The 18725-nt window shown below is 43.9% G+C and overlaps 1 protein-coding gene across 1 annotated transcript in view; it reads right to left on the bottom strand.

The window, feature by feature from the left end:
• Positions 1–18725, bottom strand: part of SPATA13 (spermatogenesis associated 13) — a 112263-nt gene that overhangs the window by 20032 nt on the left and 73506 nt on the right. The window contains exons 4-7 of the mRNA XM_045017375.1: positions 16707–16851; positions 5964–6100; positions 5476–5655; positions 3261–3446 (exon numbers count right to left, since the gene is read on the bottom strand). Of these exons, the coding sequence (XP_044873310.1) occupies positions 3261–3446; positions 5476–5655; positions 5964–6100; positions 16707–16851 (648 nt within the window). The remainder of the gene's footprint in view (positions 1–3260; positions 3447–5475; positions 5656–5963; positions 6101–16706; positions 16852–18725) is intronic.

Below are 18725 nucleotides of genomic sequence, written 5' to 3'. Positions count from 1 at the left end.
ATACCAATCCAGGAGGAGAGCCTGCACTACCAATTTTGCCACAATGCTTAGTAGTAACTGCCCCAACTGTGCTATGACAGAGTTTGATCTTGCCTGTACAGATGAGACCAAATTCTGTAAAAACACAGTCTAAAGATAATCTTTGCTACGGCTAGTGTAACCCACACACCTCTGGGGGGTGGTGCTCTGTCCCATCTAGTGGCACCGAAACCACTTAGAGCAGTGGTAGGCAACCTGCAGCCCACACACGACCTGTCGGGGTAATTCGCTGGCGGGCCGCCAGACAGTTTGCTTACATTTGCACGTCTGCCTGCAGCTCCCAGTGGCCGTGATTCACTGTTCCCGGCCAATGAGAGCGGCGGGAAGCAGTGCAGGCTGCAGGGACGTGCTGGCCACTGCTTCCTGCAGCTCCCATTGGCCAGGAATGGCGTACCATGGCCACTGGGAGCTGCAGGCAGGCGGCCGTGCAAATGTAAACAAACTATCTGGCAGCCCTCCAGCATATTACCCTGATGGGCCACATGTGGCCTGTGGGCTGCAGGCTGCTCACCACTGACTTAGAGAGAGATTTATGAATCTAAAGGCCATATGGCTTTTGGCTCATGCAGTAGAGGCTCATGCACTAAGCTCCAGAGGTCCCAAGTTCAATCCCGCCTGCCGATGACCAGGGTCTGTTGGTGTTACACTAGCGCATGATTCCTTGAGTATTTCAGGGCTTGGTCCCAGCCACATAGGTAAGATTACTTTGCTATAATGTACTTGAGGTGCCACTGTGTTTAAACACTGCTTAAACACGGCAAAATCTATAGCATGGACAGGACCCTACTGGAATGACTGCTACCTAAAAACCCAAGTGCTCCATTAACAAACATTTATCTGTCTTTATGTCTATCTATATGGGCTCAGTTCAGTACATTTGTCTCAGTCTCTAAGTAGATATGTTACAATGCTCCAATCCCACAAAGCACTTGAAGTAACTTCTACTTTGCATTCAGTACCAAAGAGCAGGTAATACAAACAACTGTGCAGCCGGGAGGAAGAGAAAAGATTAGGGTTCTGCTGAAGTAAGTGGTCAGCTCCTGCCGCATGTCACAGAGAGGCATATGATCAACAAATATGTGGCAGCGAGGCACACCTGGCAAGCTAATAAATATCTGCTGTTTAACACACTGTGGGGAGAATGGGATACAGTATCCTAAAATGGCTGCCAGAAAACATCTGTTGCACGCACAATAGGGTATGGAACCCAGGTACATGTGAGCACTGAGGTTAAACCGTGTGGTTAGGAAATGTTTGCCAGGTCTGTACCTTTGGACGCTGTCAGGCATTTTGCTCCCAGATCTCCCTGTGAGCTGCTAGCACCAAAGAACTTGCAATTGCTGCAGTGAGGTAACTAGGTTCAAGCAGACGTTTCTGAATACCATTTCTGGGTACTGCTGGGTGCTACCATGCATGTCCCTACCTTCCCAACCCCTGCCTGTTAAGGGAGGGGCCAGCGCTCCAAGCCAAGTTGGTGTTTTTTGCCTTTTGCTTTGGTGCACAGGCACCCACAAGGGCAGTTATTTCTTGTGCAGGTCTTGTAACTCTGGGTCAGCCTCTGGAGTAAATTTTTCTCTGACTCAGATCTACATGTAAGCACACCACCAGCCTCACTGTCCTGCTTGCACAGCCATGAGTGATTCACTCTTTGCTGAACTTGGGTACATTTATTCCCCTTGGAAAACATTAGCATTAGCACTGGCCCACTAAATGCACAGCCGCTCTGTCTTTTAAAAAAAAAAAAAAAGATGATTAGTGATGTTAAAGAATTAATATCAGTGGGCCAAATCCTGAGAGCTCCAGCTCCTCCTGACATCAGTGTATGTACTGATGTATCTCAGCAACAGAGTTAACCCAATGAAAGTTAACGTTAGTTTCTCACACATATTACATCATTAGAAAAAACATCCACACCCTCCAAAGAAAAATAACTAAATAGGAATTGGTAGCTGGAGCAACAGAATGGTACCTGAAAGAATAAATGGCAAAAGAGGCAAGCATCTTGGGGCTCGTCTGAAGATAGAAGGCAATTCAGTTGGACAAGCCAGGGAGATAAATTCTTACGTTCAGAAAGCAACACAAGATGTGTCATATTGGTTCAAAACTGTTGGTCTAGCCAGTCTGGTATTCTTCTATCAATTGCCAATACCTGATGCTTCAGTGGGAGATGAAATTCACCCACCATGAAGCAAGCCAAATGTGTCAGATACACGTTGGTAAAAATTCCTCCCTGTCCTTTTATAGCTTATGTCCTGAAGTATAAGATTTAATTACACTTACCCTGGCATAGATAAAAAGTGTATCTTAATAATGATCTTGCTCAAGGAACTGAAATTTAGGAACAAATTTTAAAGATTACCTGAAAAAAATGGGTTTGTGCCTTTGTTTTGTTTCTTTAGGCCTGATAAAAAATAATCTGCTTGTTTGCCACACTAGAAGGGCAGCTCTTATTATTTTTATTTTTCCTGGAAGATTCTATATATGACTAGAGAACTAATAAGACTATGTCATAACAAGCAGAAAAGAAGTGAAACCTAACAAACTGAATGGAGAAGTGATTATTTTGGTCAGGCTGTTTACCATCTTTCACTGGTTCTTTTTTTACTACTCTAACTCAAACACCCAAACCACACGTGGGAGAAAAAAGTTCATAGTTAAAGGCTCAAACTTCAATTAACGTGTGAGAAAGCTCCTACTACTGGTCTCTGATCCTCCAAGGAAACTTCAGCAAAAAACAAACAGAAAAGGTAAGTCTTGATACTACTGATCTTTTTGCAGTTTAAACAAGCAGAATATTCTTTAAAAATAGAATTACATAATAAATTACCAGAAAAAATCCAGTTTTTCATTTTTTCCTCTGCAGACCACCTTCAAAATGTTCAGACACTAAACTGTAACTAGATACTACAGTATTACATGGGTTTACAGCTATCTACAGAGGCAAAGTGGTAGCAAATACTAAGTAAGCTGGACTCTCTCCCCTAACATGGAAACTGCAGTCAGGAAAGCAATGCATTGTTAACAGGTACAAAATGAAGGTATATTATGGTGTTCAATAAAGAAGAGAGTTAGAACTGCATAAGAAAGCATTCTCATTGACAGCCTTAGAATTGCAAGGATGAATCTTTTGACAACAGAAAATGCTCAAGTTTTCACTCATAAGGGATATTTCTTCAAACTAGGTCTGTGGAATGCTCTAAGTTTATGGCTTGACACTGTACCTCACAGATGTCCTTGAGATGTTTGATATAGACTCTCTCCGTGTTCATTATTTCTTGTATAACATTGGTTCTCATCTGATCCTTGTTTTCAGCAATTTTTTGGCGATGTTTGCTAGCATCTGCATGTTGCTCTTCATCCTGGATGCTAGCACAATTTTCTCCAAGTTCTTCCTGATTAACTCGTAGCTGCATTCATAACAGAAAAGACAGCTAGAATAGTGCAGCAAGGTGTTACAAAAACAAATGTTAAAAATTATTACAAACTTTATTTAATTACAAGAGAGGCAGCTCATAACTGATTATTAATTATTATTATTATTATATAACTGGTGCCCTGTCCTAGGTTATACAAATAGAATTCCATAATAAAGTCTATCATGTAACTCTTATGCAAGTATTTCCACTGGCTACTAATGTAAAGGTTTCAGGAATGGGCCCGCTCTTTCTTTCTGGGTACCCATATGGCCTTCATCACCATAGTATCCGAAGGCCATCATATAAATGTTGCCTGTACTTTTTGTTAACAGAAGTGCAGATTTATTAGAGAGACCATGAATAGTGGGCGCTCATTGCCAATACTCAAATAAATAAATTGTGGCTTTATTTTTCATGTTAAATTCGGATGATACTGATCTGAAGCAGGGCCGCCCAGAGGATTCAGAGGGCCTGAGGCAAAGCGGGGAAGCTGAGGCGCTTGTACTCACTCGGCGGCGTTCTGGGTCTTCGGCGGCATTTTGGCAGTGGGGGGCCCTTCAGTCACCCTGCGTCTTCGGCAGCACTGAAGGGGCCCCCGCCTCTGAAATGCCGCCGTAGACCCGGACCGCCGCTGGGCCACGTCTCACAGGGCCCGGGGCAAATTGCCCCACTTGCACCCCCACGCCCCTCCGGGCGGCCCTGATCTTAAGTAATCAGTTACAGTCATTTTTCCCTTCCCCAACTGTCCTCCTTTCCCAAAGAATGGGGCACTCACACTCACACTGATATCTAAAGTTAAAAATACATTTTTCTGAAGTCAGATTTAACATTTTTGTATTAGGAGTCCCATCACCTTCATTATTCACCTAATTCACACAAATGGGAAAATTGACAGGAAAAATGACCATGTGGTTAAATCACTGGACTGTGATGAGGGAGATCTGGGTTTAATGGCCCCAGCTCTGCTATTAACTCTGCATGTGCCCTTGGACAAATCACTTAGGAATAATATTTTAAAGAGTGCCTGAAGTTCACATTTTTAAACGTATTTAGGCCTTGCTTTATTCAACATTGCAATGCCTAAATACCTTTTTGAAAATTTTACCTTTAATCTCTCTGCCTCAGTTCCTTATCTGTAAAATGGGAACAACAATGCTGCCTTTCACTCACTCTTTCTTCAACATGCCTACTTAGACGGTAAACTCTTTATGGGGGGGTCTGTCTCTTACAATTTACTTGTACAGCACCTAGCACAGTGGGGCCCCGATTTCAGTTGTGGCATCTAGAAGCTACTGTAATATAATTAATGATACAATACAGCTATAGCTATCCCTTAGCAGCTGTACTATTATGAGACTCTTGGCTGAACTGCGAATAAGGTATTCACATTAAGGACAGAACTGCCACAAATGATAACAGGTCTGGCATTATTTTACCAGTGAAATCCCTGAAATATCAGAAGAGACTGCTGAGTACAACAGATGTCCCCACCTCCATCCCCAAAACTGCTGTGCTCTTTCTGTACATATTGACCACTCTTGAGTTGTATTAGTGCTGGTTCCTTTACCTCCATGGGACATAGTCCAAATAATAATGATAATGATGAGCTGGGTCTCTGTCCTCATTTCTATTTGGATTTTGAAAGGGTTACCCAGGAGTAAGTGACAGTAAAATGTGGCCAAGTAGATTACAAATATTTGGGTCTGATTCTCTTTTGCCCTGTCCGTTGTGTAGGTTTTTATGCCTGTGAAAAGTGGCCATAAGGAGTTACAATTTTGATTTGCAAATGCAAGGCAGTGGAGAATCAGGCACTTAATTTCAATTTAATATTGGTTTGGGGCATTCAGCATGAAACAAGGATATAAAGAGATGAATGCTTAATCGAGAATAGCAACATTTAATAAAATAAAACAAACTATTGTTATACTGACATTTTACCATGAAACTGATGTAAAGCTGCAATAATGCAGTGGTGAATCAGGCCCTCGTTGTAGAAAAGAAACAGACGTAGGTTACTAACCCTGACAAAGCTAGCTGGAAACCAGGCTTCCTTGTCTTCATTTCTTCCCCACCACCAGTCTTTGTTGGAAGCTTCAAGGACTCTGATGACGTCTCCAGCTTTAAAGCCTAGCTCTTGATCATCCATAGTCACATGGTCCCACAGTGCCTCTGCATAGACCATGCTGCCGTCACTTATCAGCTGAAATGTATGGGGGGGGGAAAAGTTGGTGAAGGACAAAAGCTTAGCAAAGACCAATCTGTAGACTGCTAGAAAACTAAACAAGCATAATTAAACAAAAAGGAGATAAATAAATACAACCTGTTTCAGGATGAGCTAAGTATTTTGAGAAATCTGTCCTTGTATAATTATCTGTCTGAGAAATTAGATAATGCAGCAAGAAGGTCTGGATCCCAGACTCCCAAGCTTGAGTACAGTTATATAAAACACATGAGGCATCATCACTTTAGCCAAAAGGTTAGACATACTGGAATGTATCCTCCACTTACCTCATTAATTGCTAGCTGTTCCCCTCCAGGCTGCAGGTATCTAGGGCTGGGTTGGCAGAGCTCCTCATAACTGTAATCCTCCTCACTACCATTGTCATCAACTAAGGCAGAAGATTCAGTTCCACCATCTGTAACAACTAAAACAATAGTGACAGGCTTGAAACAGAGTAATTTGGTTTAATCAAAGCCTTCTCGGAAAAGCAAACATACAAAAACAATTTAATAAAAAATGTGAACATAAAACTACCAATAGGCGAAGGCAAAACCCCTTAGAAAGTGCCTTTGCTCTTGAAAATATAACAACAACGCATCTAGGGAGTGATTTTCCTCTCATTTACACACCCATACAAATCAGGAATAACCTCACTGAAGCAAACAGAGCTACAAAGAAGTAGACCTGGATGTAAACCATTAAAATTTTTGGGCCTGTGTCACAGGTAGGTAGAAAGTTTCCTGCAGGGGTCCCTGGTTCAGGGGAAAGAACTTAGGTCCAGATTTTAAAAGGTATTTAGGTGTTGCTGAGCTCAGGATTCCAATGCCTATCCTATTTAGGAGCCTGGGTTCGTCTACACTACACTACCCGGATCGGCGGATAGTGATTGATCTATCGGGGATTGATTTATCGCATCTCAACTAGATGCGATAAATCAATCCCCGAACGCAATCCCCGTCGACTCCGGAATTCCACCGCTGCAAGAGGCGAAAGCAGAGTCGACAGGGGAGCAGCGGCCGTCGATCCTGTGCCGCGAGGACACGAAGTAAGTCAATCTAAGTTGATCTGAGATACATCGACTTCAGCTATGCTAGTCTCGTAGCTGAAGTTGCGTATCTTAGATCGATCCACCCCTCCCCGCCACAATGTAGACCAGGCCTAAGTTAATTTTCAAACGAGGTTTAGGCACTTAGGAGCCTCAATCCCATTGACTGTCAAAAACAATTTAGGCTCATAAGTGCCTAAGTCTCTTTTGAGAATGCCACTTAGGCATTGCAATTCTGAGCACAGCAATGCCTAAATACCCTTAAAAACCTGGGCCCTAATCTTTATACAACTCTTAGGCAGATGGTCAGGGGCAGCAGGCATAATAGGCCAGGTTAGTCTCCCCTAACCCAGGCCGTGGCCCCACCCATACTCCGCCCCGAAGCCCCACCCTCAATCTCCCTTCCCCTGAAGCCAGAAGGGGCTACTGTTACCAACTTTCTAATTGCAGAAAATCGAACACCCTTGCCCTGACCCCTGCCCCACCCTGAGGCCACGCCTCTGTCCCACCCCTTCTCTAAGGCCCCGCTCCTGCTCACTCCATCTTCCCTCCCGCCGTTGCTCACTCTCCCCCACCCTTGCTCATTCGCTCATTTTCACTGGGCTGGGGCAGGGGAGGATGTGAGGGCTCTGTCTGGGGGTGTGGACTCTGAGGTGGGGCCGGGAATGAGGGGTTTAGGGTACAGGAGGGGCTCAGGGCTGGGGCAGGGTGTTGGCATGCGGGAGGGGATTGCGGCGCACGCTCTGGGTAGCACTTACCTCAGCCAGATTCTGGAAGCAGCCAGCATGTCCCTCTGGCTCCTAGGTGAAGGGACGGCCATGGGGCTCTGCACACTGACCATGCCTCCAGACGCTGCCCCCTGCAGCTCCCATTGGCCGCAGTTCCCAGCCAATGGGAGCCGTGGAGCCAGCGCTCGGGGGCGGGGGGAACAGCATGCAGAGTCCTGTGGCGACCCCTTCACCTAGGAGCCGGACGGACATGCTGGCCACTTCCGGGAGCCACGCAGAGCTGGGTAGGGAGCCTGCCAGCCCTGCTGCACTGGCAGGACTGCCAACCATACTTTTAACGGCCTGGTCAGTGGTGCTGACAGGAGCCACAAAGGTCCCTTTTTGACTGGGTGTTCTGGTCGAAAACTGGACACCTGGCAACACTAGCCGTTGCTCGGACTCGCCTGGGGATCAGTGCTTGGGCTGGCCAGTGGCCTGGGCAGCTGAGGCAGGCAGGCCAGTGCTCAGGCCAACCGACACAGCTAGGGTGGGCTGCCCAGTGGCCGCAAGATGCTAGGGCAGGTGGGCTGGGGCTTCTCTGGCCCTGGTGCGGGAAGGGCTAGGCTCAGGGCTCCAGCGGGAGGGATGGAAGGGGCAGGGCCTTGGGAAGAAGGGGCAGGGCCAGGGTAGCCTCCCCAGAGAGGAAATTCATGCACTGCCCTTGCAGATGGCCTGCAGTGTAATCCTGCATGGAGTAAGCTATGAAGTGGTAAAAAGCAGAGAGTAGAACTAGGCAGGAAATGGTTTTCCTAGCCTATTAAAATTTTCAAGATTCAAAAAAAATTTCCCCAATCAAGCGATTTTGATTTTTTTTTAAAAAAATTTTTGTGAAAAAAGGTAGAAGAGATGGGGAGATTACGGCACTCACGTGGAACCTGGGAGAGTCGGGTTCAAGTCCCTGCTCTGCCAGATTTGGAAGAGGGACTTGAACCGGACTCTCCCACTTCTCAGGTAAGTGACCTAACCAGCAGGCTATTGGCTATTCTAGGTTGGATGTCTCCCTCTCTAGCTCTTGTTTTGACCAGAAATTCCATCTTGAAGCTGAAAAACCTCCCCAGCAAAACTTTTGTCAAAAATTATACATTTCCACAAAATTTTTTGTTTGACAAATCAGCATATTTTGACAAAAAGCCAGTCAGCCAAAAAATTCCCAACCACCTCTACCAGAGAGGCTTGCCTTGCTTTTTGGATCCCATGCAGATGGTCTGTACAGTGTAACCCATAGGTTTTCATTTCAGTATAGATAGCCCTGTCTACATTAGTGCTTACACTTGCATCCTTGCAAGCATTTCCACTTATATGGATGCTAATTTTTCAAGAGTAATCAAGGCCATAGGATGCAGAGGTCAGTTAAAACATTTACCTTGTGGCTTTCTTTCTTTAGAAGGGCACAATTTTGCCCTTAGTCTTGACATAAAACAACACAGTTATTCTACCCACCACAAAACATTTTAAAATACACATTTATAATAATGTCTCATAGAGCTAATCCAGGAGGTTGCAAAATTCCTATTAAAAAAAGTTGAGATCTCTCAGCCATAGGGTTACAAATCTGAAAACTAATAGAACTATATATTTTAAAAGTGGTATCATTTAAAACTCACTGACATTGCTTTCCTAAAAATCTGTAAATAAATAATATATAAAAATCAGCTTCCAGCCTCAAAACTGAAGTGTTAAATTTCATCCTGGATTTCATTTTTACAGCTGCATTGTAATGTCAATACTGACAACTGGTTTGTTGCAGCAAAAATAGTAGACATAAATACTCTAAAACATTTAACTAAAGATGAAAAAGGAGTGTAATTTTTGGGCTGGTAACTGCTCATTATTCCTTACCAGTCAAGAGGCTTCCATTGCCTTGGTAGCTAGATTTTAAAAAACAACCAATCACTTACTCTCTGTATCCATTCCTCTAATGTTTACCGGCAGGACTAAATATTTTACAGATAGGGATGGGTATCCCTGTGGCTCTAATGGATTGCAAAAACTTAAGACAATGCGAGCCTGATTCTGATCTCTATCCAGCTTTCCATTGGTATAACTCTGTTGATTGCAGTGGAGTTTACCTTATTTACAACAACATGAATGTGATCAGAATCAAGCCTAGTGACACTAACACTTGATAATTTTAAATCAGAAACATTACAGAGAATAAGAAGAGTGAACCTTCTACTCACACATACCCATCTGAAGGCTCTCCAGACTCCAAAATCGTGCCATTTCCCCCCTGGCTACCATGCTGCTGTCAAAAACAACATACAGAGTAGGGGCTTGGCCTTCAATAGGTGAAGCTTAGTCTTAAAAGATTCACAGAGAACCAGGAACGCTTAGAGCCTTTGAGCTACTGAAAATTCAGAAACAGCTTATTCATTGCTTTGAGCTTCTGTATGTGCATATCAGGCCGGAGCCTACTTAGAAACTGACAGCTCATTCACTGTTCCCGTATAGCTGTGGGTTTAGTGGATCAGTGACATCATGGGGTACCCTTAGGGAGGAAGTTACAGAAAAGAAACAAAACCTGTATACACAGTGTTCATTGATAATGTACTTACAGTCTACTGCACTGTAGCTAATGACACTGCAATGAAGAATGTTTTTCAGTCCTGTCAGTGCCAGAGAGTGTATTTGCTACTTTTCATTAAAGCAGCTAAATGTGAATTAGAGTTTTAATCTAAATTCAAAGGATACATCTCTTTTACTCCAAGTCACAGGAAAAGGCTATTAGGAGTTACAATTTCTTCTAGCCATATGCAAAAATATGTCTTCCAATACTGCTTTGCATAAGATTGTACATTTATGATATTATTCCAAAATGTAATGTGTAGGTATAACTATACACCCAAAGGTATTTTTCACACAGTTCTTAAATGCTGTTGTTACTTCACAACTAAACTGTGGTATATTTGTTTGGTTACAAGCGACTATCACTACATTATAACCCAAATTCTAATCAGCAGTCAATTGCTCTGAGGGGTTATGGGGCAGAGGAGGCATTCCCTCACTCAGGCCGCAGCCTCACTATAACTCTACCACAGGGAGTAGAGAAGGAAGGACGCGAATAGCCACTTAGCTCTGTCTCCACTCAATCCATAGCCCACTTCAGCAATGACCCCACCAACCCTCTCATGTCAGAGCACAGGCGATGCTATGGAGATTAGCATCTATCACCCCAGCATCATGCTCCCCTTTGCATAGGGGAATTGCATCGGTTCTAGAGGCAAGGGCAGGATTTGCCCCTGCAGTCAAATCATGTACTCTTCAACAACCTGCATTTGTACTAATTTTTTGAAAACTGGTATAAAAAGATAATCCTGAATTAATTTTAAAAGAAGTCATGGCGCTATATGTCTGTGGATGGAACTCAGAATTACTGATTCTCTATATGGAAACAATGTTGTTTAGCTATTCCAGTCCTTATACTAGGGGCTGGTTTCTCTAGTAAGATGCTCAGAAAACCACCAAGGGACTTTGCATACAGCATATCACAACACCCACAGAAATCACATGGTTTCCTATTGTACCATCTCAGGGAGAGAATGAAATGCCAAACTTATAACACAATATTAATGACGTTTAATTATTAAAATCCAGGATCTACTGCATTTTGAAGGCAACCAGTGGACATGAAAAATAGAGCTCTCCCTTCTGAATCATTGAACTGCATCATAATTCCCTGCTGAGAACAGACTTGCTGAATAATCACAGTTACAATAAGCTACCATATATTATGAAAAGCACATATACAACACAGTTGCAAGGTGTCTTGCAATACAAATCAGTAAACAACTAAAACATGAGTCATCCATAGAAAATTCCTTTGCTTAAGTCATAAAAAGCCCCCAACCCGGGGATCTGCATCAACAACTGAAGAATACACACTGAACAAGTGCTGTCCAGACAAAATCCTAAAACTATAACATAAAACAGATTCACCCCTTTGAATTACTCTATCACACCTCTGAGAATGTGAGTAGGCAGGTGAAAAAGGAATAGCATAAAATATGGACAAAAAAATTAAGTTAAGATGGTTAGATCTCACTACATTGAAAACTCCTTTCAGTGGTGACTCAAGGGACCAACAAATATCTGTTTGTTAATTATGGTAGCTGTCTAATATCACCTGGCCTTGGCCTGTTTGAAGTCAATAGTGAACTCTCATTGATTTCAACGTGACCAGCATTTGCCCCAAAAAGTTCTGTATGTCTTTGTGGTCCCAGCCCCATGCTAAGCAAGGCAGCTAAAATATCACATGAATTATTGTGGGCCAGTTGCTTGTTGCACAAGAGGACTGGAGGAAGGGGGAAAGGAAGGGAATGAGGAAGCACAAATAACTGAGGACACAATCAGACATGTAGAAATCTAAATGACATCAACTGCATCCATAAATAAATGCAGACACAAAAAGAGAGGCCAAAATGAGGCATCCCTTACAATAAGAACACAATTCTGCACCAGCACCTCAGCAGGGCTCGCAGGGTTCTAGGCCATGTATATGAACATGCTAAACGGGGCGGCTCCAGGCACCAACATGCCAAGCGCGTGCCTGGGGCAGCAAGCCACGGGGGGCGTTCTGCCAGTTGCCGCAAGGGTGGCAGGCAGGTTGCCTTCGGTGGCATGTCTGTGGAGGGTCCGCTGGTCCCACGGATTCGGCGGACCTCCCAAAGGCGTGCTGCTGAATCTGCGGGACCAGGGATCTCCTGCAGGCAAGCCGCCGAAGGCAGCCTGCCTGCCGTGCTTGGGGCGGCAAAATACCTAGAGCCGCCCCTGATGCTGAACATAGGTCCAGCCACATTCCACCTCTTTTCAAGTTGTAACAACTGTACAGTTTACACAGCTCCTTCTTTCCTAGGAAGAAAGAAGAAACATCAATACTGCTCAGAAGTTGTTGCTTCAATATAAAAATCAAAACCTAATCTCAGGCTTTGAGCCTTAGAATCAGGTTTTTCCAGGGTAGGATTTCTCATAGACTCAGGTCTACTTCAGAGCCCTGTCTACACTAACAGGTTAGATCAAATTTAGCTGCATTAGATCAATTTTATAAGCAATGCGTCTACACAACTAACACTGTTCCATCGACCTAAAGGGCTCTTAAAATCAATTGCTGTACTCCTCCTCGACGAGGGGGGTAGTGCTAAGATTGACCTTGCTGGGTCGAATTTGGGGTAGTGCAGATGCAATTTGACAGTAGTGACCTCCGGGAGCTATCCCAGAGTGCTCCAATGTGATCGCTCTGGACAGCACTTTGAACTCCGATGCACTAGCCAGGTCCACAGGAAAAGCCCTGGGAACGTTTTAATTTCATTTCCTGATTGGTCAGGGCCACTGACAGGGGAGGCAAAAGGGGCAACGATGTTAAAGTGCTGCCACCGCACTTTAACGTCATTGCCCTTCCCCACCCTCCTCCCAAGGCTGCTGATGGGAGCGGGGTGAAAGCTGCCCCAGGGCTGCCCCAGGGCTGGCGATTTAAAAGGGCCCGGGGCTCCTGACTACCGCAGCAGAGCAGGTGGCGAGGGCCAGGCAGTGTGGCTAGGCTGGCTGGGGGAGGCGGAGCCCCCAGCTCCGCATCCCTTCCACCTGAGGCCCTGCCCCTTTGGTGGGCCAGAACCACCCCCGTACCAGTAAGAATTTATTATTACTTTCACCCCTGACTATATCTATAATTTTACATTAGGTAACACAAAATAAAACTTTCCTGTAACTAAGAAAAAAATAGCTATATTGCTCTTGCTGTCTCGTAATATTCCACCCACTTGCCGTCAGGGCTTTGATTTAGAAAGCTATTCACGTATGACTTTTGTAGTTATAACTAGTTTGCTAACGTAATATCTAGGTATGACCAGCATTGCTTTGATTTCACTCCTTTCCCAAATGACAGAAATCCTTACTTTCATAATCTGTTATCCTCAAACATTTATATTTATGAAACTTTGGATATACTAAAGCTAAAATAACAAAGAAGAAATTAATCTGAGGTAGCTATATTTGTTAGCCAATGCTATTTTTCCAAAGATGAAACAGAAAGCATAACTTTACTCAGTGAGAAGTCCTACTGGAATCAATGGGATTACTCATGGAGAGAGGTACTACTTAATCATTTCAATTGGACTATAAATTCTTCTGCACTTAGAACTGTCTCCAATATTGTAATATTTATACACACACAGTCTCAATACTACAGTCAGTAATTCCCAAATTGTGGTCCATGGAGCACCTGCTAGTGATCGGAGGAGAACTAGCTGGTCCCATTTCTAGCTGTGAAATTACACTACAAGAGGCTAAAGGTACCTTGAATACTTACCTATTATTACTTTTCCATCTCAGTGATTGTCTTCTGTGGATTTTAGCATGCAGTATGTAAATACCTTGATAGCTAAAATAATGTATTTGTGGATTAAGGGTCTTCCTTCCTTGGAATTTAGATAAAGTTGCATGATCTAGTTAACAATTCGACTTGGAACTGGTATGAATTTGCAACAAATACAGGCTCCTGAAAAGTTATTTGATTAATGCTCTTAATTTTTAATAAAGAAACACTGAAAGTGCTATTTGATAAGATCTTCCACTTCAGTCACAGTAGATCCTGATTTCAACACTACTTACTCCATGTATATATGGAGCAGTACAGTGAAGGTTGCAAGTGGTTTTACAGCAGCTATTCTTTAGAATACTGAAGTGAAGGGGCCTGAAGTGAAGAATGCACTTTGACTTTTTAGGCCTTTGATAATGAAAAATGAGCAAAATTGCTCAGCGGATGTTCTCTGGTATCTGAAAGAAGACAGATGGTATTGACCAAGCTTCTTTTTAACATCTCCTTGCCAATTAATGATTTATGAGATGATACTATTGTTCTTGCTATCAGCTTGCGATAATGTGGCAAGTAAGTGCTAATGATAAGTAGAACTGGAGAATAAATGTAAGGGGCAAATCAAAAGGACATTAAAAGACACTGTTTCAAAAAGGCATTTGATTTTACAGTCCTTTCTAAGGATTTGTACTTCACATAAAACTGGATAAATGTCATGGGCTACATTCATTCTTGGGTAAGTAGGTGCAACTCCCATACAAATCTCTGGGACAAATCCTTTGGTGATTTAGAGTTTTTCTACATTGGAAATTAATCTGAATTAACTAAAGGTGTGAATTTAAAGTCCTTAGTTAAAGTTCATTAAATCCCTGTAGTGAGTCGGTGTGGCTCCCCTCCTGCCCTGAGGAGGGAGCTCTCTTACAGACACTCAAGTGGGCGGAGCCACCACCACCAGTCCCCGCCCCCCGGAAGTCAAGGGGCGGGACAGGAAGTAGAAAAGCCGGCCGCCAGAGCTCAGTCAGGGCCCAGCCACCGCCGAGAGCAGACGTGCCGGCGGGAGCTCCTGACTGGGAACCCTCCAGGGCCCGAGGCAGCTGCCCTGACTGGCCGGAGCTTCCTCGCGCCCGGTATGATGAGGAACCCCCGGAGCTTCCCCGTGACCGGTACCCAGAGGGGCCGCTGGAACTCCCCCGCGCCCACTACGAAGAGGAGCCGCCGGAGCTTCCCCGCCCCTGCTGTTACCCGGAGGAGCCACCTGAGCACGCCTGGCCGGACTTCCCCGAGGAGCTTCCAGACCTGCCACCAAGCCCTGGCCTGGAGGAGCCTATGCAGGTTGACTGGCCTGGAGCTGGTGCCCCGGACGAGGTAGGCCCTGAGGGGGAAAATGGAAGTTGCCCGGGGGTAGCCAACCCCTGTCAGGCTGCAGACGCAGAGGTTCCGATGTCAGTGTGTTGCGGTCAGGATCCCACTGACCAGCGGCAGTGATAGCCGCTGCTAGGGCCCCGGGCTGGGACACAGTGGAGTGGGCGGGCCTGTGTCCCCCCTGCCACCCCACTCACGGGTGGCAGTTTTCCCCCTCACCCAGGTGTAAGGACCTGGGCCTATACGCCTACTGTTTATTTACTGCTCAGCCCCTGCTCCACAGGGCCTGAGCTCACTGTGCTGTTTATTTGCTGCTCAGCCCCTGCAACCAAGGGCCTGAGTTCTCTGACTTTGTCTGCGGCCCAGCCCCTGATCCAAAGGGCCTGAGCTCGTTATTGACTATTTGCTGTTCAGCCCGGCTTCAAAGGGCCCGAGCTTATTGACTATTTGCTGCCCAGCCCCTGCTTCAAAGGGCCTGAGCTCGTTATACTGACTGCTGCTCAGCCCCTGCAACCAAGGGCCTGAGCCTCTAAACACTGATTATTATTGTTCAGCTGGTTCCACAGAAGATGTGGAGTGAGTCGGTGTGGCTCCCCTCCGGCCCGCAGGAGGGTTGAGCCCCGACGCGACCGATTACAATCCCTCTTTGAACACTCTCTAACAGCAAAAAGAACAGGAGTACTTGTGGCACCTTAAAGACTAACAAATTTATTTTAGCATGAGCTTTCGTGAGCTACAGCTCACTTCTTCGGATGCATAGAATGGAACACACAGACAGGAGATATTTATACATACAGCAGTTGCCACTTGACTTATGAATGAGAGCCTCCACACAAAGGCTTAGTATGCTTTAATGGACTTTAAATTCACACCTTAAGGGCATGTCTTCACTAGCAACATTAAAGCGCTGGCCATGGCTGTGGGGGGAGGGATAGCTCAGTGGTTTGAGCATTGGCCTGCTAAACCCAGGGTTGTGAGTTCAATCCTTGAGGGGGCCACTTAAGAATCTGGGGCAAAATCAGTACTTGGTCCTGCTAGTGAAGGCAGGGGGCTGGACTCGATGACCTTTCAGGGTCCCTTCCAGCTCTCTGAAATAGATAGAGACATACACCTATTAAAAAAAACCACCTCCACGAGGGGAATAGCTCCCAGCACTGGTACACTGGCACTTTACAGCGCTGAAACTTGCAGCGCTCTGGGGTGTGTTTCTTCAGTGTAGACATGCCCTTAGTTAATGCAGCAAGCCTTCAGAGAGCAGTAGGGAGTACATGGATTGAAATATGAGTACAAATAGTAAAGGGGAGCAACTTGAATCAATTTAACATTCAGTGGGTGTGCAACAAGTGTAACTTGAGCATAGCAGAACAAGCACTAACAGGAAGGTATAAAAATAAAGCAGCTTCATCATAAGCTACTTTACCATTTGCATTGATTTACATCCTATGTGTAGTTTACACCCACCATCCAAGGCACTGATGAATTGGCCCAGTCTCTCCTTTTGTGTAACATATTTGGTTTGTAACCCCTTAAAAAGACCTGTAAAACTTACCATTAGATGCTCTCATTTGCTGCCTGCGTCCCACTCGATCCAGGCCTATGGGGGTGCTTTGTGAAAAGGTGAAGGGCCGGAACCTGGCTGAAACAGCTTTATATGGGGGAACTTGGTGGGCTGGAACAGGCGGCCGTGTTATTGGCTACAGAGAGAAAAAAGAAAATCCATTATTATTAGTAGTAAAAGCTACCAGGAAGCCAAAGACAGCTACAGGTATGAAACTGGGTTTCCTTACACTCTCAAGCTGACTATATGGACACTAAGAACCCCTAGTTCAAGCAGTCATTAAATTGATTGAGCATCACATTCCATACACAATATTATGGTAAATATCTTATAGCATTAAGGTTCTCTGTTATATTAAAAACTCCATAACCTTCTGTTACGTTTAGTGACACTGTATATTCTGCTTTATAGTCTTCACTCCATAATATTCCATGTCTAAATGCTCTAGTAGCTAACATCTCAGAATAGTTTACTGTAATGTCAGCCAACTGTAAATATGTAACAGAATGGAAATACTGAAAGGAAAGAAAGAATAGAAATTATACAAACAGGTGTGTTAATTTCCCAGAATGTTGTTCGAGATAAATATCCTGCTGCTGAGGAACATACTTTATAGTTAAACCAAAAAAAGACTCTTAAACCTGATTTTTTTTCTTAGAGCTTGTCTGCATGGTCCCTGGACTACAGGGGTGTGAACTGAAGTGTGGCACTGTCACTGCCCTGTGTAGACCCTGCTAACATGAACTAAAATGTATCTAGATCACATTAATGTAGTCCTGTTTGAAACGGGTCTACATTAACGTAAATTAGGCACCTTTTAGCTTCTCCTGCCAACCGACACAGCTACTGCCATTCACAAAGGTAGTTTTATGATGTCGACTGGTGAACTCTCTCCTTTCAGTATAGCGGCTACATGAGCGATCTTACAGAAGTGCAGATGCATCAGTACAGCTGTACCACTGTAAGCTCACTAGTATAGACATGGCCTTAGTCTCTTAATTGTTTTCCTCTTAGGCTTGTAAATTAAGCATATAGAAACACCAGATCCTTTCTATGAACTATTCGTTGACCCACTAGTATGACTGATTTACTATTGTTTGAAAGCTTTTTCCCCGACACGAAGTTGTCAGACAAAACAAAATGAGTTAACAGCACTTTTTTCACATTCCACTGATGTTCAACACTTTCAAAAAAAAAATCTGCTCCATGAAAATTAGGCTTTAAAAGCTCTTTATGAAATAGTTCTGATGTGTTCCTCAATCATAAGTATTTTTCATACATTTTAACTAGCAATTTAACTACCAAACACCAGACTGAAAAATGTCTTGATATATTTTAATATGATCTAATTATTATTTCATTTTTTACAAATTATTTTCTCCTATGGCATATCAATATCTCAGAACTGCACTACTGAACTAAAGCAAGAAAAGCAACTCCAAATTGTTCCATAACAAACACCCAATATCCTCAATGCCAATTACTTTTAATGTATTTATTCCTGGTCAATTATAATTTAATCGTTAAAGTCTTGATCCTGATCCCTATGTAGGCAACAGAAGAACTGCCATTGAACTTCAATGGGAGTAGGATTGAGACCTAAATGTCCATTGTTATGGACCTACCATGGAAGTACCTACCATGGAAGTTGTCCCATATTTTTGGTCTTAACTCCAAAAACAATGTATTTGTTTAACCCCATCTTTGTGGCAGCAAAGCTACAATTAAAAAAACCTACTCTGTTCTTTGGCTCTTCAAGAGGAAAGCACTGATCTGTTTCCAGTGGGAAACAGGTGAGGTTATTTTTAAGTAAGTTGCACCCTGTAGCAAAGATTGGTTTTTTTAAAAATGACAATATATTGCTGAAATCCCTTGAGGTAAGTCTCAAAAAATACAGGACACCTTTCAAGGTAGGTTGGACTTAAAGCCCTAACAGTATTAAAGAGCACCTCTTGAAAACCAGCTATTATTTATTTACAATTCATGAAGGCATAGATTTGATAATAATGC

This window comes from Mauremys mutica, chromosome 1 (genome assembly GCF_020497125.1).
Source record: "Mauremys mutica isolate MM-2020 ecotype Southern chromosome 1, ASM2049712v1, whole genome shotgun sequence".
Taxonomy (NCBI): Eukaryota; Metazoa; Chordata; order Testudines; family Geoemydidae; genus Mauremys; species Mauremys mutica.
The sequence above is the reverse complement of the archived record's forward strand: the minus strand, read 5'-3'. Positions and strand labels throughout refer to the sequence as shown.